General features: G+C 38.5%; 1 protein-coding gene across 1 annotated transcript in view; it reads left to right on the plus strand.

The window, feature by feature from the left end:
• LOC135223265 (coiled-coil domain-containing protein 177-like) overlaps nt 1-17,027 on the plus strand; it is a 50,489-nt gene that overhangs the window by 19,465 nt on the left and 13,997 nt on the right. The window contains exons 5-6 of the mRNA XM_064261748.1: nt 1,139-1,320; nt 7,582-7,794. Coding sequence (XP_064117818.1) covers nt 1,139-1,320; nt 7,582-7,794 — 395 coding nt within the window. The remainder of the gene's footprint in view (nt 1-1,138; nt 1,321-7,581; nt 7,795-17,027) is intronic.

The following is a 17,027-nucleotide window of genomic DNA, read 5'->3' on the forward strand; positions in this document are numbered from 1 at the left end:
TTTTCAATGTAAGGCGAATTGCCACGTGTCAGGCGATCTGGCGCTGAAGCAGAATGGTTCTCTCTTGTCAGTTCGCATTTATCAGTCCTCGCCTCTTCCCCCCATGGATTAATAACAGAATTCTTGTTGTCATGTAAATTATATAAGAAACAGAAGAATGCTTTCCTATTGAGGAAAAACATTATCAGTACAATTGACTAACCCGATCCGCCCTGGTATAAAATGAGAGTGCGCTAACCGCACAGCCTCTCTCTTCTAATGAATTCAGTTCAGATAGTAGCTCTTCCGGGCCGTGTACGTGGTGCACGAGCGTGAACTAGCCATTAGGGGAAGGTGCGAATGACGCGAACATTATGTACGGTAAGTAATCGTTCTTTCCTGTAGCCATCGTTGGGCTAATTGATGTAAACATTTGCTGACATTGATTAATCAACTTTTGGGAATGTGACCTTATCTATTTTAATGAAAGTGCAATTCAATTCAAGTTATCTTTCTGTGTTTTTTTGGGTGGTCGCGTGGCCACATTAAATTCATCTAAATTTGGGGTGCTGTGCCACCCAAATTCATGCATCACTCTAGTTTTGTAATAAAATTGTTAAAATCCTCTGTGTTTACCATTCGATTTGTCCCTGTGCACAGGCTGGAATCTGTCCCCTAAGGTAGGGCTATCAGCCTCCTTCCATCTGGTACGAACCTAAAGAACAGTCGCAATAACATTCGTAACAATAAGTCTGAGAAAAATTTAAGGAGATAAAGCATTTGTTTTGAACCCAGTAAATTAAGGCGTTTAATTAATCTTAAAAGGACAGATTAGTAGAAAATTCCAGAGGGAAGGTAAATAATTTTAATTTTAATAAAGTAAATTTAAAACATTAGCATATGCATGAAAATACAATAATATATATTATATATACACATGGTTGTGGTTGGGTGTGTGCACGTACGTGGTTAGTTTGTTTGTATTGTTTGCAAGTTTGCAGTTTCTAGGATATAAATTAGTGTAATCTATTTGAGCAGATATGGTAAGAGCATTCAATAGAAGAAAAGCTTTTGAAAAGTATTATTAGATGCAAAAATCGCCTGTCTCTCTCTTTCACTGGAAACTAATGCCTTGTGATGGATGTCCTTTGTGTCACAGAGAGTGGAGGACGGGAATTCAGCCGAGACTGAGCGCCAGGAGGCGCGGAGGCAGCTGGTGGAGAGTCGAGCCACCGCTCTTCTAGAGGCCATGAGAGCCACTATGGACGACAGGCTTTCCAGGGCAGAGGCAAACCTTCAGTTACTCAGTGCAGTCAAGGAAGACACCCTAAGGAGGCAAAGGTAAGGAAAATATCCTAATAAAGTAGACGGAATAAAGCAAACTAAGAATCCAGCGGCAAGAGAAAGGCGCCGCCCCTCAGAAAAAAAAGGAAGTACAACATCAACTCCTGAGGTCCAAGATGAGGGGGACATCTTCAGAGGACAAAGGTAAATGTGACACTATGAATGCACGTCATACTATCTTGGATTGGTAGTGCAACTGTGTTGCTGTCATATCTCAGCAAAATTAAAGGTGACACTCATCTCAACAAAACTCACATTGCAAACTGTCATCTCTTAAGAGGCGTGTCCATATTTCCGTACGGATGAATGATTCACTGTAAAAATGGTGATCTTTAGTCGGGGAGCTGAGGGGGGTCTGTGTGCATGAGAGAGGCAGAGAGTTGCTCTTCAGATTTGATAAATACAGGGTCTTGGCTTAAAAGAAGCTTAGGTAGAATTCTGGGAAGGTGGGCCTTCTCTTGTAATAGACCCGTGAAAATTACACATTTGAATGAAATTTTCTGCACAATCGAGTCTGATGATAATTGAGTTTTCCGTGTACTACCTCATACTCTAATTTACCTAGATTGATGGTCCCAGTGTCTAGATCTATATTTTTGGGTCCATGAAATTCATTTATGTCATTAAGAAATCAGATAAACCAATTCCAAGGGCTCATTTCTGGTACTCAAAGTCTTGCTGAATCACATTTTTATGGTGATTTACACTATGCATAGTGTTCTGTGTGAAATTTCATATTTTTGGCTTAAGATTTCAAGTAATTTGCACTTTGATTAGACAACAAAGTCCCATTCTATCACATGGAAATTTCACTGTAATCAAAGATCAGGCATCATGGACGGCAAACACCAACTTAAAGATTTCTCAAAAACTTGCACAATTTTCTCTGAACATGATATGCATAGATTTATAGCCTTCAATTGTGGAAATTATATGTTCCCACAAAGACTTCCTTCTTGAAGGCTACAGTGACAAAATCTAGTGCAAAGGACACCTTTCTGTTTGTACATTTTTACACCTGCAGCAAACTGTGTATTCTTCTGGCAAAGGTTTGTGCCCAACAATAGGAAGTAGCAACTCGTTGTCCAGCACATATCCAAATGATTTTGGATCTGGCTGGTCAACAGCAGTCTCAAACACACAAAGCATTTCCTTAGTTGCAATGCATGCTCTGAGGATGTGAGCCTTGATCGCTTCACTAGTTGAAATACAAATGAGAATGCAACTCATTCATTGTCTGAACTGCTGTACCTTTCTTGAGAACTTGAACCATGTATGCCTTAGCTTTTGCCAAACTCTCAGACTATTTTGGTCTCATGAACGTAGTGGCCTAAATCAGCCAAAAATTGGCCTGGGATTGCCTTGGGAGCGGCTGGTTTTGTTCCAACTTTGCTGGTATAGTGACCTTGAGAGAGTAAACCAACACCACAACTGGCCCACTATTGCTGGAGACCATTGGCTTGAAGGGTGGAAAAATGATGTAAAAGGAGGATGATGACATCACTGTCTGGTGAATGTACTAAGATGCAGGCAATATTGTAATCAGGGAGTTTGCAACATGCAGAACAATTCTTTATCAGCTTCCTCCATGTGGGAATAAAGTTCAGACATTTCCACTACCGTTGCATTGATTTCAGAGTTGCATGGTTTCTCATGTTTGATTTCACCAGCCACCACTTGCTGTGCATTTGTCAGAGAAACAGCTACTGCCTCATGCAACAAGACTTCCATCTTCAGCTTATTGTTTGAAGACCCCTAGAACCTGTTCATATCCACTGAAAGAGGTGGGTCTTCAAAAACATCACTTAGCTCTATTGGACCCTGTGTTGATCGTCGTTTCCTTTCCCAGTCTTTCATGGAGCGTAGATCATAGGAGTCAAAAACATAGTCAAGTCTCTGAGCAAATTTGGAAGTTCGTCTCACTTTCTTGCAGAGATCACCAAAAGTTTTCAATCCCTGAAGTTTGACCATCTGAATGATGGCCATAACATCAATAACGACTCCAGACATCAAACTTTTGTCCTCAAAGCTGGTTTCATGAAGAAAGCTCAGAAAAGCACTCTGGTGCCACAGCTTGCAAAGAATCTCACAGGAGGACAAGAAACCCAATTTCGAGGATCAAAATTTGAAGTCTGGAGTCTTTGTTGAAGTTACAGCCATCATTCGAAGGATCAAACTTCAGGGATTGAAAACTTTAGATGATACCTGCAAAAAAGTAATTGAATATGTGAGACAATATTCCAAATTTGCCTCCTATGATCTTCACTCCATCAAAGACTGCAAAATGAAATGATGATCAACAGAAGGTCCAATAGAAATAAATGAAGTTTTTGGAGACACACCTCTTGCAGTGGATATGAACATGTTCTGGGGGTCTTCAAAGAACAAGTTGAAAATGGAATTCCTGTTGCATGAGGCAGTAGCTGTTTCTCTGACAAATGCACAGCAAGTGGTCCCACATGGAGGAGGCTGATGGAAGAATTGCTATGCATGTTGCAAACTTCCTGAAGTACAACATTGCCTGCATCATAGTACATTCATCAGGCAATGATGTCATCATCCTCCTTTTAACAATTTCTCCACCCTTCAAGCCAGTGGTCTCCAGCAATAGTGGGTCAGTTGTGGTGTTGGTGACTCAACAAGGTTCTTACCTATTCATACAACGGCTGTACAGCTTCGTTCACTCTGTTGTGTTACCTGCAGTGCATCATTTGACTGGAAGTGACTATACCAGAAAAGTTGGAACAAATCCAGCCGTTCTCAAGGCAAATCGAGAGCAGTTTTTGGCTGAGTGAGCCCCTTGCACACTATGCGTTTTGTTGCTGCAGATAGATGCGTTCGCCGCACCACAGAGCTGCGGTGGATTTATAAATTTTGCCGCTCACAGCTGCGGAATCAACGACATTCGCCACTTGTTCAGTGCTGTCTGTGGCGGGAGATTTGTTTATGAAGAGTCGTGGTGGGTTGTTTGGTCAACCACAATGGATAAGAAAGAGGGTACATTGTACTTTTATTGAGCGTGTTTAAGGAGGAAAAAGAGACAATGAACAGTGAGAGACATTTGGCCCATTTGCCACATTATTTGAGGATCTAAAACAGTATGGCTACAACTTTTTCATTTACTTCCGTATGTTTCAAGATCATTCGAGGAACAACTGTAGCGGATATTATATACAGTAAGCTTCTTTGGCAAAATATGACATGCAAATATAGTAAAATTCCGACTTTTGTAATCTTCGAGTCTATCATCCCATAACACTGGCTTCGTCTCTACTATAGATATTATAGGGAGATCCAAGACAAAATAACATATGTTATTCCGTCTTGGGGAGATCTATGTCGATGCCACGTTCTATTATAAACAAGACGTACTATCCTGCCATATTTATCCCAGTTTTGTTTCCCGCGATTTGGTTTTAAATCCCGAGATTTTCATTTTCATGTTTCTTTTTTTTCTTTTATATATAATTTACATTCAATGTATAAAAAAAGCCCGGGAAAACATTTCAAGATTCAAAAGAGCTGCAGTGAACAAGTTCAACTACAACCGGGAGCTTAGTTCCTTGCATTCTTAGACCATGAAAACATATTGATAAAAATATGCAGCATAAAATAAAACTAATATACTTTTCATTAATCAAGTAATACAATATATATTGCAAGTTATAACTTTTGTCTCATTCACAAAATATGTTCTTATTTGATCCGGTACGTTTTCAGCTCTTTAATATTATGTTAATAGAGAGAGAGAGAGAGAGAGTACTGGGGAATTTTCTAAGTTGGTAAAATTATAAATTCATTTCAATCTCTGTTCAAACTTACAGTTTTAAACATGATAAAGTACCAGTATAGACCATAAAAAATTCACCAGTTGAATAAAAATACGTAATATGTAGTATGAAATTCAACAAGTCCCAGTAGATAATGATTTTCATAGGGTATTTGTTATTACGCCGGGCCTTTTCACACTATGTCGCACGTAAATACGATACGATGTCGCACCTACATGCGCCTAGCAGTCGACTCTTATCTCCCTGGATTTTCCGGGCCACTGGAGAGTAGTTCAGCGCGCCGATGTGTGTGTGACATGCAAGATGTGAAGACGTGCATTGAACAAAATGGTCCACTGGCCATCGCATCCATCCGCTTCGACGCAGAAGCCTGATGGTACCACGCACATGTTATGCGGCAATGCAGCTGCGATTTCACGCACACGCAAGATGTGAACGACCCTATAAGATGTATAAGTCGATTACTGTCTGCTTCACCGCAACGCAGCGAACTGCGTTGTCAAAACGCATAGTGTGAAAGGGCCCTTATGCTGTAGATTTTGTGACTAGCCTTCAAGAGGAAAGTCTTTGTGGGAACATATAATTTCGACAATTAAAGGTTATAATTCTATGCATATCATGTTCAGAAAGAATTGTGCAAGTTTTTGAGAAATCTTTTAAGTTGGTGTTTGCCGTCCATGATACCTGATCTTTGATTACGGTGAAATTTCCATGTGATAGAATGGGACTTTGTGGTCTACTCAGAGTGTAAATTACTTGAAATCTTACGCCAAAAATAAGATATTTCACACAGAACACTATGCATAGAGTGTAAATCACCATAAAAATGTGATTCGGCAAGACTTTGAGTACCGGAAATGATCCCTTGGAATTGGTTTATCTGATTTCTTAATTACATAAATGAATTTCATGGACCCAAAAATATAGGTCTAGACACTGGGACCATCATTCTAGGTAAATTAGAGTATGAGGGAAAACTCAATTAACATCAGACTCGATTGTGCAGAAAATTTCATTCAAATGTGTAATTTTCAAAGGTCTATTACAAGGGAAGGCCCACCTTCCCAGAATTTTACCCAAGTTTTGTTCTAAGCCAAGACCCAATATTTATCGAATCTGAAGAGCAACTCTCTGCCTCTCTCATGCACACAGACCCCCCTCCAGCCCCTCTAGACTCATACACATTAGCAGTAGAAAGGTGACCGAAACTTCTCATTCTATGAAGGATGAAATGTGAGAAAATCCAGAGGCTGAAATTAGGTCATTGCGGAGATGGAAAATCATATTTTATCGTAATTCAAGTCTAGACTCTACGTAGTAGGGTTCTTCATTACATAGGTACTTTGCCAAAGCTTGGACCAAAGTACTTTTGCATACTTTTTATACGTATTTACATAAATAATTAGAGGTGAAAGCTTGGCCTTAGGCTAGATGACGAAAAGTCTACAGATTACACACACACACACACACACACACACACACACACACACACACACACACACATATATATATATATATATATATATATATATATATATATATATATATATATATATATATATATATATGACTAAGTTGATCACGAAGTATATAAAACGTGACGCTCTGTATAAATAAAGGTTTTTGCCACGAAGGAAAATTAAAAAGCAAGATAGCCAAGCACTTTCGGTCTAGTGCGACTCAGGCACAACTGATCGTACAGAGGAAAAACATAGTCAAAGTAGGCTTAATAAGGTCGATTTCACTCTACAGAAACGAGGAAACGCCTGGAGGGCAGGATAAGCGAATTTTTAGGCAGCCACACCTTGGAGAATCACACGTGTTCAACAGATGATTCATCCAGAAACAATACATTTGAAAAAACAAGGAGGCATATACAACTTATTACCATGAAATTTACAAAAATGTTCCCACAAAAAATTATTCATGAAAAGACGAAAAAAAGAATATAAATATATTGAGCAAGAGAGAGAGAGAGAGAGAGAGAGAGAGAGAGAGAGAGAGAGAGAGAGAGAGAGAGAGAGAAATAATAACTATATACATGTAGGACTACTAATTAATTAGTAGTTCATTTATTTTAAGGTCCTTCATAAACATTTTACATATATACGGGTCCAAATGGTACAATCCGAGACTAAGATTTAGGTTGTTTTTATTAGTGATTTGTATAATTGCTGATTCCAGTAAATTTCTTGAAACATAATCATTAGATCTAGCAATCACAGAGGTATCGCCCCAATTAATACAATGAGATTTTTCACTCAGATGGATAAACAGTGCATTTGAAGTCTGGGTTGTTCTAACTGAATACATATGCTGCTTAATACATACACATAAATTTTTACTTGACTGTCCAACGTAAAAAGATGGGCAATCCTTACAAGGAATTTTGTACATTTCATTTCCCTGTAGTACATTTGCATGAGTATACATATACACGCATATAGTGTATATTTCTTATCCACAGGGATGAACGTGACCGCAAAGCGCTAGCAGTGAGGGCTCTCCACCATCAGCTAGAGGCGTCCATGATGCAGTGGCGCCAACATGTCCTCTCCCGTCAAATGGAGTCAATGGCAGCCGCAGAAGCCAGGCAGGAGCAGTTCCTTCACACGCGGGCAAACAGGGTCCATGCTGACAGGACGACCAGGACCACACACCAACAGGAGCTCCTCCAGATGTGAGTGTGGAAGGTTCAAAGTGTAATTAACCTCAACTGAATCCTCCAAATAGGAGTACTGACTGTTCCACATATGAGTGTTGAATGCACCAGAGGTGTGTGTGTTGCGTACCGAATCTTCAATATGTCTTTAAATGGCCTTGATGTCAGTATTGAATGCTCCAGACATGAATAATTAATGATCCACATAACTTTGTTGAATAATCCTACTGGAATTCTCAAGATATGCGCACTGTCAAATAAAATTTAGATCACAAAGATGACCAGATGATGCCTGGAAAAATTTCTCGTCAATTGACTGCATTTGATGTCTCAAAAGATAGTTTTGTTTTATCCAAAGAATCGACGTAGCAATCACTCAAACCAGTGTCATCATTCCTTCATGCAGTTCACTTTCTTTATTTGAAATTCAGTTCCTTTTTTTTCGGTTTCTTCGAGTCATTTAATATACCTTTCTCTGAAAAGCATGTATGCTATTATTGTAGAAACGGTTATTAACATTTTATACCTTTGTTCAGTAACCAAACTAGATTTGGGCAGCCATGTCAGTCCCAGTCATTCGACCATGAGCATCTTTTCCCGCTGACAATTATAAACTCTTAAAGTTACTGTCGCGAATTTCAACGACGTCTAAACGATTCGTTTAATCCCAGATGTTATGGGGCTGACGACCTATCCTCTAAGAGGAAAAATCCACGAACAGGAGGGTGAAGATTGGACGAAAGGGATATTTTACACAATTTAATTGCAAAATTAAACTAATATATATATATATATATAATATATATATATATATATATATATATATATATATATGTGAATAACTTGATCACGAAGTATATAAAACGTGATGCTATGTATAAATAAAGGTTTTTGCACGAAAGAAAATTGAAAAGCGAGATAGCCAAGCACTGAGTAAAGGGTCGCACTAGACCGAAAGTGCTTGTCTATCTCGCTTTCCATTTTCCTTCATGGCAAAAATTTATATATATATATATATATATATATATATATATATATATATATATATATATATATATATATATATAACATGAAATCAAAACATCACAGCTTTTTCGTAAACAAACTTTAAACCTTAAGCTGGAGTCAAACATTGGTGATTTCACACCGCGCATGTTGCAACGGCCTCTTTACGACTGAATTACGACTTATTTACGCTCAAATCTCCATGCGCCGTCACACAGTCCACAACTAGTCCGCGAGTGTGCCGACATCTGTCGAGTGAGCGAATGTCCAAAGCTGCATTGGGCATACGCGACCGAGCCATGACAAATGTCGAAAGTCGCTAAGTCATGCCGACGTACGAGAGTGTCCTTATGCCCTTCCGACTTACATGAATAAGTCTTCATGTGGTTATTGCAGAAGCGTGTTGCAATTCCGACTTACGGTGCCCATTACAACATACGCAATGTCTTTCGCCCCTCCCAGTGTGAGAGGGGGTTGCCTGTGCAGCAGGGTGCGCAGTTCACAGGCATGATTCATTAGACAAATCTGCCTTTCATTTTTGGGGGGTTTTGATGAACATATATTTGTGATACAAGATTTTCAGTATTTTATATTGTCTTTCATTAAATTTTCTCTTTAGAAACTATGTAAGTCAGTGACTTCATTGCAATCTATGCAAGTTATTGTTGTGAGGTTTAATAAATGAAAAGGCACTTTCTATTTCCATTAAAAAATGCAATTTCGATTTCCAGTATTCTTGGTATACTTTGAGTGTGTTATATATAGAAAAATATGACACTGAATTAAAATTCACACGAAAATATGTTGGGTAATACTATGAATATGTTACAATTTCACAATTTATTTGGATATTTACAAAGTTATTTAGATTTAATTTTGGAAAGTATGTTCAGGCATTTTCTATTGCTTTCTTCTTTAATTATACCATTGAATTTTGCCAAGAAACAGAGCGTGTAGGGGAATTTATATAATCACGAAGGTGATCACGTTGAGCCCTCCCAGTCAGGGATACTCCTGGGCAGATTGGGGAAGTCAGGTTTGGCAGCATCTCGTCAGAGCTCCTGTGACCAGGTAGTACCTCATGTGCTACCGAGTCTTCTTGATGTGCATCAGTTGAATGGGGGGAATAAAACACTCTGAATCTGTGGGAGACAAATGGAAAATATTAATCCAATTATTGCATGATAAACGAAAGGTATTTTATGTTACATATCTATTATTTATGTAAAAAAAATTTGGTATACAAACGGTATATCTTATTAATAGGCTTTTAAAAAAGCAGATCGAATAAAAACAATATAATAATTGTGAACAATATTTACCTGCTTCCTAGTATGCCAAAGGCATTCTCCACTCTACTTACCCTGCTCAGCCAGTAATTATAGATGTGTTCATGTGCTGTTAGATTTCGTGCAGGGTATGGCTTCATCATATACTTTTTCAGAGCGAAGGTTTCATCTCCAATGAAGAAATAGGCGACCGGGGGCTTGTCTTCACTTTTGTTTGGCAATCTTTCAGTGGCAGGCAAATTTGCTTCATTTCCATCAAGCATCCGGCAGAGCTGTGTCTTTGCTAACACACCAGCATTAGACTCGAACCCCATAACACCAACCTCGACATACATGAACTTGTATTCTGCACCCACAACTGCAAGTAGCATTAAAGAACAGAATTTTTTATAGTTGAAATAATGAGTTCCCGCTTGTGTTGGGTTCTTGATTCTGATGTGTTCCTGTCTACTGCTCCAAAAGGGTGTTGGAAATTCCTACGTTCTTGAAACCCAAGAGCTACCTTCTTCCATTCTTCTGGGGTCGTGGGCAACTGAATCACCTCATTTCCAAACGCAATCACTATGGTCCCACAAGTCTCAGGCACAATACTGCTGATTGCGTTGTGGAAAGAATCTCCAGTTGCAAGGGAACGTAGGGTAATTACAACATGCAGGCCTGGCAGAATGGGTCAACTCCAGAATGTGAGGGTCTTCCCAATGTAGGGCATCACCCGTTCGTCAGTTTCATTAAAAAGGTCCTCTGTCATCCTTGTAAAGTTGCGGTACAAACCTGGACTTTAAATGGCTAATTCTCTCATTAGATTGACGTAAGAGGGCAAAGGGATCGGCGAAATTTTTGGAAAGCCAACCAACAAAAAGGGTAATGATGATTTGTATGTGCCATTGTGGTCTCGTGGGGGACGCCCAAGAGCCCAGGCCTATAGTATATGGAACAGTGGAGGATATGGATATCCCGGTCTTTATTGACACTGGTGCATCTTGCAATTTAATGGATCATAATTTGTATCAATCCATGTTCTCCCATTACCCTTTGAAAACCTCAACGGAGACGGTGTATGGTGTGCAAGCCCATAGATTGAACACCCTGGGTTTTGTTAGAATACGGTTTACTCTGGGTGATAGAGTGTTAATAGAACCATTTTTGGGCAACAGACTTTTGCTGGGCCATACGGCATGTAGAAGACACAAGATATTGGTCCATGCAGGTGTTAGTGGTATAACGGTTGGAATACCCGGTGTTTTTATCCCTTATGAGGACACAAGTGAAACTGAGGATATGGACATTACTGAAAATGGTGGTAGGTTTGATGGTGCTACTGGTAATGATACAGGGGATATGGGGAGTGGTGATACCAAAACCCACTCTGATGATAGGTAGAATAACTGCGGTGATGTTAAACGGGATATTGATTTTGGTGTGTGTGACAATGGCATTATGGGTGGTGATACTGATACTAATACTGATATTATTACTGATACTAACAATGGGGTCTTGGTGGATGCAATGAGAACCACGGGTGGTGATATTTATGGGATCGTGGAACAGGGAGGTACTAACCACAAATATAAATGTGTTTTATCAGAGGATGTTAATTTAATGCCAGGTTCAAAGACTATGGTAAAAGTCAAATTGAGGGGAGTGAAAAAACCCACGGAACTATGCGTAATTGAGGGTAGCGAGAAACTAAGAGGGGTTGTTAGCACTGCATCAGTGAACAGTGTATCAAACACTGGTGTTACATAGGTAGAATTACTGAACTGTAATGATACAGTTAGGAAATACCAGAAGAATACATATGTGGAAGATCTCCAAGATTGGAGTGATGACAGTGGTTCAGTGGCTATTGTAGAGGGGAAAAGTGAGTTTTCAGGGGCAGAAATGCAATCAAGGAAGCAAATATTCAGAGAACATTTAGCTAATGCAGATTGTAATGAGCATATAGAAGCAGTAAGCGAGCTCTTGGCAGAATTTTGGGGACACGGTAGCTTTACGAGGGAATAAACTGGGATTAACTAATGTGTTAGAACATAAGGTAAACTTAGAGAAAGGTACAAAACCCATTTTTATTCCTGCATACCGCATACCTTTCAAAATCAGAGAATAGGTAGAAAAAGAGGTCAATAAATGGGAAGAGGAAGGAATCATTAGAGTTAGTGTGTCTCCATACAACTTTCCTCTGTTAGCAGTGCCTAAGAATGACTGTTCTGTCCGAGTATGCGTCGAATTTAAACGTTTGAATGAAAAAACAATTCCTGAACATTACCCGGTCACATGCATACCAGATCTTTTTGTAGAAATCAGGGGTCATAATATTTATAGCGCAGGGTTTTTTGCGGGTCCATCTTAGTGAAGATAGTAAGGAATATGCAGACTTTTCAGTCCCCAAGGGACACTATGAATTTACGCAGATGCCGTTCGGTTTATCGGGTAGTCAGATGACCTTTACCAGGTTGGTAAACACAATTTTGCACGGGTTATTGGGTAAAAATGTTTTTGTGTACATGGATGATATATTAATTGCAACAGACTCGACCGTGCAACAACTGGAAGAGCTTAAGGAAGTACTTAGGAGACTTAGGTTAGCAGGACTGAAAATTAAGCTAGCTAAGTGTTCCTTCATGAAAAAGCAAATCACATATTTAGGTCAAGTCATATCCAAGGAAGGGGTTAGAGTAAACGACGATAAAGTCAAAGCAATAGCGGATTTTTGCACCCCGAAATCAAAGAAAGAAATTAAGTCATTCCTGGGGATGGCAGGATTTTTCTGTAGGTTTGTGAAAGGATTTTCTAACAAAGCAGCTCCTCTAACAGATGTATCGTGGGAAGACATTCATTTTCATTGGCGAAAACCCCAGGAAGAAAGTTTTCAAAAACTTAAGGACGTGTTAATAAATCCCCCAGTTCTGAAATTTCCAGATTTCAGCAAACAATTTACATTAGTGACTGATGCCAGTCAGGAGGGTATAGGTGCTTGCCTTATGCAAACATTTGATCGGAAATTCAATCCCATAGAATTTTATAGCAGGAAGTTTAGGACAAAGGGCAGCAATGAAAGATTAATGGTTACCGTAGATAAAGAGGCCTTTGTAATAGTATCAAGTTTGGTTCATTTTAAAATACTACTGATGGGGAATAGAGTAGAAGTCCTTACGGACCACAAGCCATTATTGGATCTATTTAATAAACCCAATTTGTCACCTAAAAGAGCTCGATGGTTCTTAACTATCAGGGACTTCGATGCAAAGCTCAAATATATAGAAGGCAAATTAAATGTAGTCTTGGAAGCCCTTAGTAGAAATTTATATGACATGGAAGGGTCTCAAGTTACTCTAGTTACTAGTGATTCCATACAATGGGATATGAGTCTCATAGAGCAAAGGCAGGATGAAGATGAAATTTTGGCAGACGCAAAAGCGTTTCTTAGAGGGGAATTAGTCAGGAAAGGTTATAAGTTACCTTTTTCGGGTTTAGAATTAGAAGGTAATCTGTTGGTCAGGAAAATTAAATGTAAATTAAGGACTAGTGAAAGTAAAGGAGACACGACACTGATCGTAATTCCGAAAGTCCTAATTGCAGGTTCGGTAGTCCACACTTGGGGATAGAAAAAACGTATAATGAGGTGTGTGCTAAATACATTTGGAAAAATATGGGGAAAGATGTGGAAAATTTTGTGAAAAACTGTACAGTATGCAATGCTGGCAAACCTGCAAGGATAACTTCCTGAAAATTAGGGTCATATCCGATACCAAGTAGACCTTTTCAGAGACTACGTATGGATATCCTAGGAAATTTTTGTAAATCTACATATGCGAATAAGTACCTGCTAGTGATAATAGATGAACTTACGAGGATAGTAGAAATTTTTCCACTTAAGCATAAAACAGCTGAAGAAGTAGCTATAGCATTTTTCAATGGTATCATTTGCAGATATGACTCACCCGAGGTTTTATTGCCTGACAATGGCAGAGAATTTGTAAACAAAACTTTAGAATGTTTGGCAAAAGTCATGGAGATACAGAAAGTAAGAATTATTCCATACAGGCCTGAAGCTAATGGGTTATGTGAACAAGCAAACAGGAAAGTGCTTGAAGCTCTAAGGAAGACTGTAGGAGGAAATGATAAAAATTGGGATAGATATATAGATGTTGTTAGACATAACATCAACACTATGGTTAGTGATTCCATTAAAATGTCTCCATTTGAAGCATTGTTTGGTTGCCAAGCATGAGGCACATTTGATCTGTTAACTATACCTCATCATGGAGAAGATACAATCGAAACATTAATTTCTATAGCAAAGGAGAGACATGCTTGTCTCAGCTGTAATCTCAAGGCTTCGACCCGAGAAATGGTGGAAAGAAATAATAAAAAAACATTCGATGTTAAAACCACTGTTGGAGACAATGTAATTTTAAAAATCAATGTGAGAAGAGAACTAAATTACAAATTGGGTCCGAAATTTGAAGGTCCTTTTAGAGTTATTGAGGAAAAGACTGGAAACAGATGTATAGTCTTAGATGAAAAGACAGGTCGGTCGAAATTGACTCCTATATCTAAGTCAAAAAGAGTTGGTTGTAGTAACTAAAAATAATATCGTGCAGCTGCATTTTTTTCTGATTTTGCAAATTGATGACGAAATGTGATTAATCAGTTTAATATAACGTTTTTTTCCCTTTACTTTCTTCTACTATTTTACTTATTATGCTCAAACTGCGGCGCTTTGTCGTAAAAATCAGAGGTAATTATTTCATGATGAAAAAAGGGGTGGCAAATATGGGAAATTACTGTTAAGTTGAGAAATATTATAAGAGGTCCGTGTGGTGATTCCTGGCGGTATTGGTTTATTGGGGCTGAATTTTTTGTGGCTATTTTGGTGGTGAATTTTTTGCGGCTATAATTTTTGGTGGTGAATTTTTTGTGGCTATTATTTTTGGTGGTGATCTGTGGTTTTACGAGCCACAGAGGTGGGAATTGTGGTTCTTTTGGTATAATGGCTCTTGGGGGTGGCACTAGTGCATTGTGGTTTTATGGGGCCCTATGAAGGTGTTGTGTTTTTATATTCACCAGTGGTTATATTTGGCGGCATATAATTGTTGAATTGTGGTTTTCTGTGGTTTATATCCTGACTAGGTGATTATTGCAGTTTTATATACATGTGGCAGAATCATGAATGAGTTACGTTTTCGAGGACAATTTTTGGGTACCCTTGAGGCAACAACTAGGATGTCCTGAGGATAAATTTTGAGGAATGTGGTTCTATAGTATCAGTAAAGATTTGTTGAGGATTCCCATCGAGAATTTCATAAATGATTTTTTGGGCCATTTGAAGGAATGATGATTTCTGAGTTTACGAGTTTGACTACGCACGCCCATAGTGCGATTTGAGCACATACTGTATACACAGGTGGCCTAATGCTGACAATGCTGTGATGAGACCGCTTGCTGATATTTTCTTTTGGAGTTGATTAATCGTAGGTTTGCACCGTTTTCAGGAATGTCGAAGATGACATTCCATGGGAAAGAATTTAAGGGGTCAATTCTTCCCCATGGAAGAATTTATCCTCAGGACATCCTTGTTGTCACCTCAAGGGTACCCAAAAATTGTCCTCGAAAACGTAACTCATTCATGATGCTGCCACATGTATATAAAACTGCAATAATCACCTAGTCAGGATATAAACCACAAAAAACCACAATTCAACAATTATATGCCGCCAAATATAACCACTAGTGAATATAAAAATACAACAACTTTATGGGGCTACATAAAACCACAATGCACTAGTGCCACCCCCAAGAGCCATTATACCAAAAGAACCACAATCCCCACCTCTTTGGCTCGCAAAACCACAGATCACCACCTGAAATTATAGCAAAAAATAATTCACCCACAAAAATTATAGCCGCAAAAAATTCACCACCAAAATAGCCACAAAAAATTCAGCCCCAATAAACCAACACCGCCAGGAATCACCACACGGACCTCTTATAATATTTCTCAAATTAACAGAAATTTCCCATATTTGCCACCCCTTTTTTCATCATGAAATAATTACCTCTGATTTTTACGACAAAGCGCCGCAGTTTGAGCATAATAAGTAAAATAGTAGAAGAAAGTAAAGGGAAAAAAACGTTATATTAAACTGATTAATCACATTTCGTCATCAATTTGCAAAATCAGAAAAAAATGCAGCTGCACGATATTATTTTTAGTTACTACAACCAACTCTTTTTGACTTAGATATAGGAGTCAATTTCGACCGACCTGTCTTTTCATCTAAGACTATAAATCTGTTTCCTGTCTTTTCCTCAATAACTCTAAAAGGACCTTCAAATTTCGGACCCAATTTGTAATTTAGTTCTCTTCTCACATTGATTTTTAAAATTACATTGTCTCCAACAGTGATTTTAACATCAAATTTTTTCTTATTACTTCTTTCCACCATTTCTCGGGTCGAAGCCTTGAGATTACAGCTGAGACAAGCATGTCTCTCCTTTGCTATGGAAATTAATGTTTCGATTGTATCTTCTCCATGATGAGGTATAGTTAACGGATCAAATGTGCCTCGTGCTTGGCAACCAAACAATGCTTCAAATGGAGACATTTTAATGGAATCACTAACCATAGTGTTGATGTTATGTCTAACAACATCTATATATCTATCCCAGTTTTTATCATTTCCTCCTACAGTCTTCCTGAGAGCTTCGAGCACTTTCCTGTTTGCTTGTTCACATAACCCATTAGCTTCAGGACTGTATGGAATAATTCTTACTTTCTGTATCTACATGACTTTTGCCAAACATTCTAAAGTTTTGTTTACAAATTTTCTGCCATTGTCAGGCAATAAAACCTCGGGTGAGTCATATCTGCAAATGATACCATTGAAAAATGCTATAGCTACTTCTTCAGCTTTTTTATGCTTAAGTGGAAAAATTTCTACTATCCTCGTAAGT

Source organism: Macrobrachium nipponense, chromosome 8 (genome assembly GCF_015104395.2).
Source record: "Macrobrachium nipponense isolate FS-2020 chromosome 8, ASM1510439v2, whole genome shotgun sequence".
NCBI lineage: Eukaryota > Metazoa > Arthropoda > Malacostraca > Decapoda > Palaemonidae > Macrobrachium > Macrobrachium nipponense.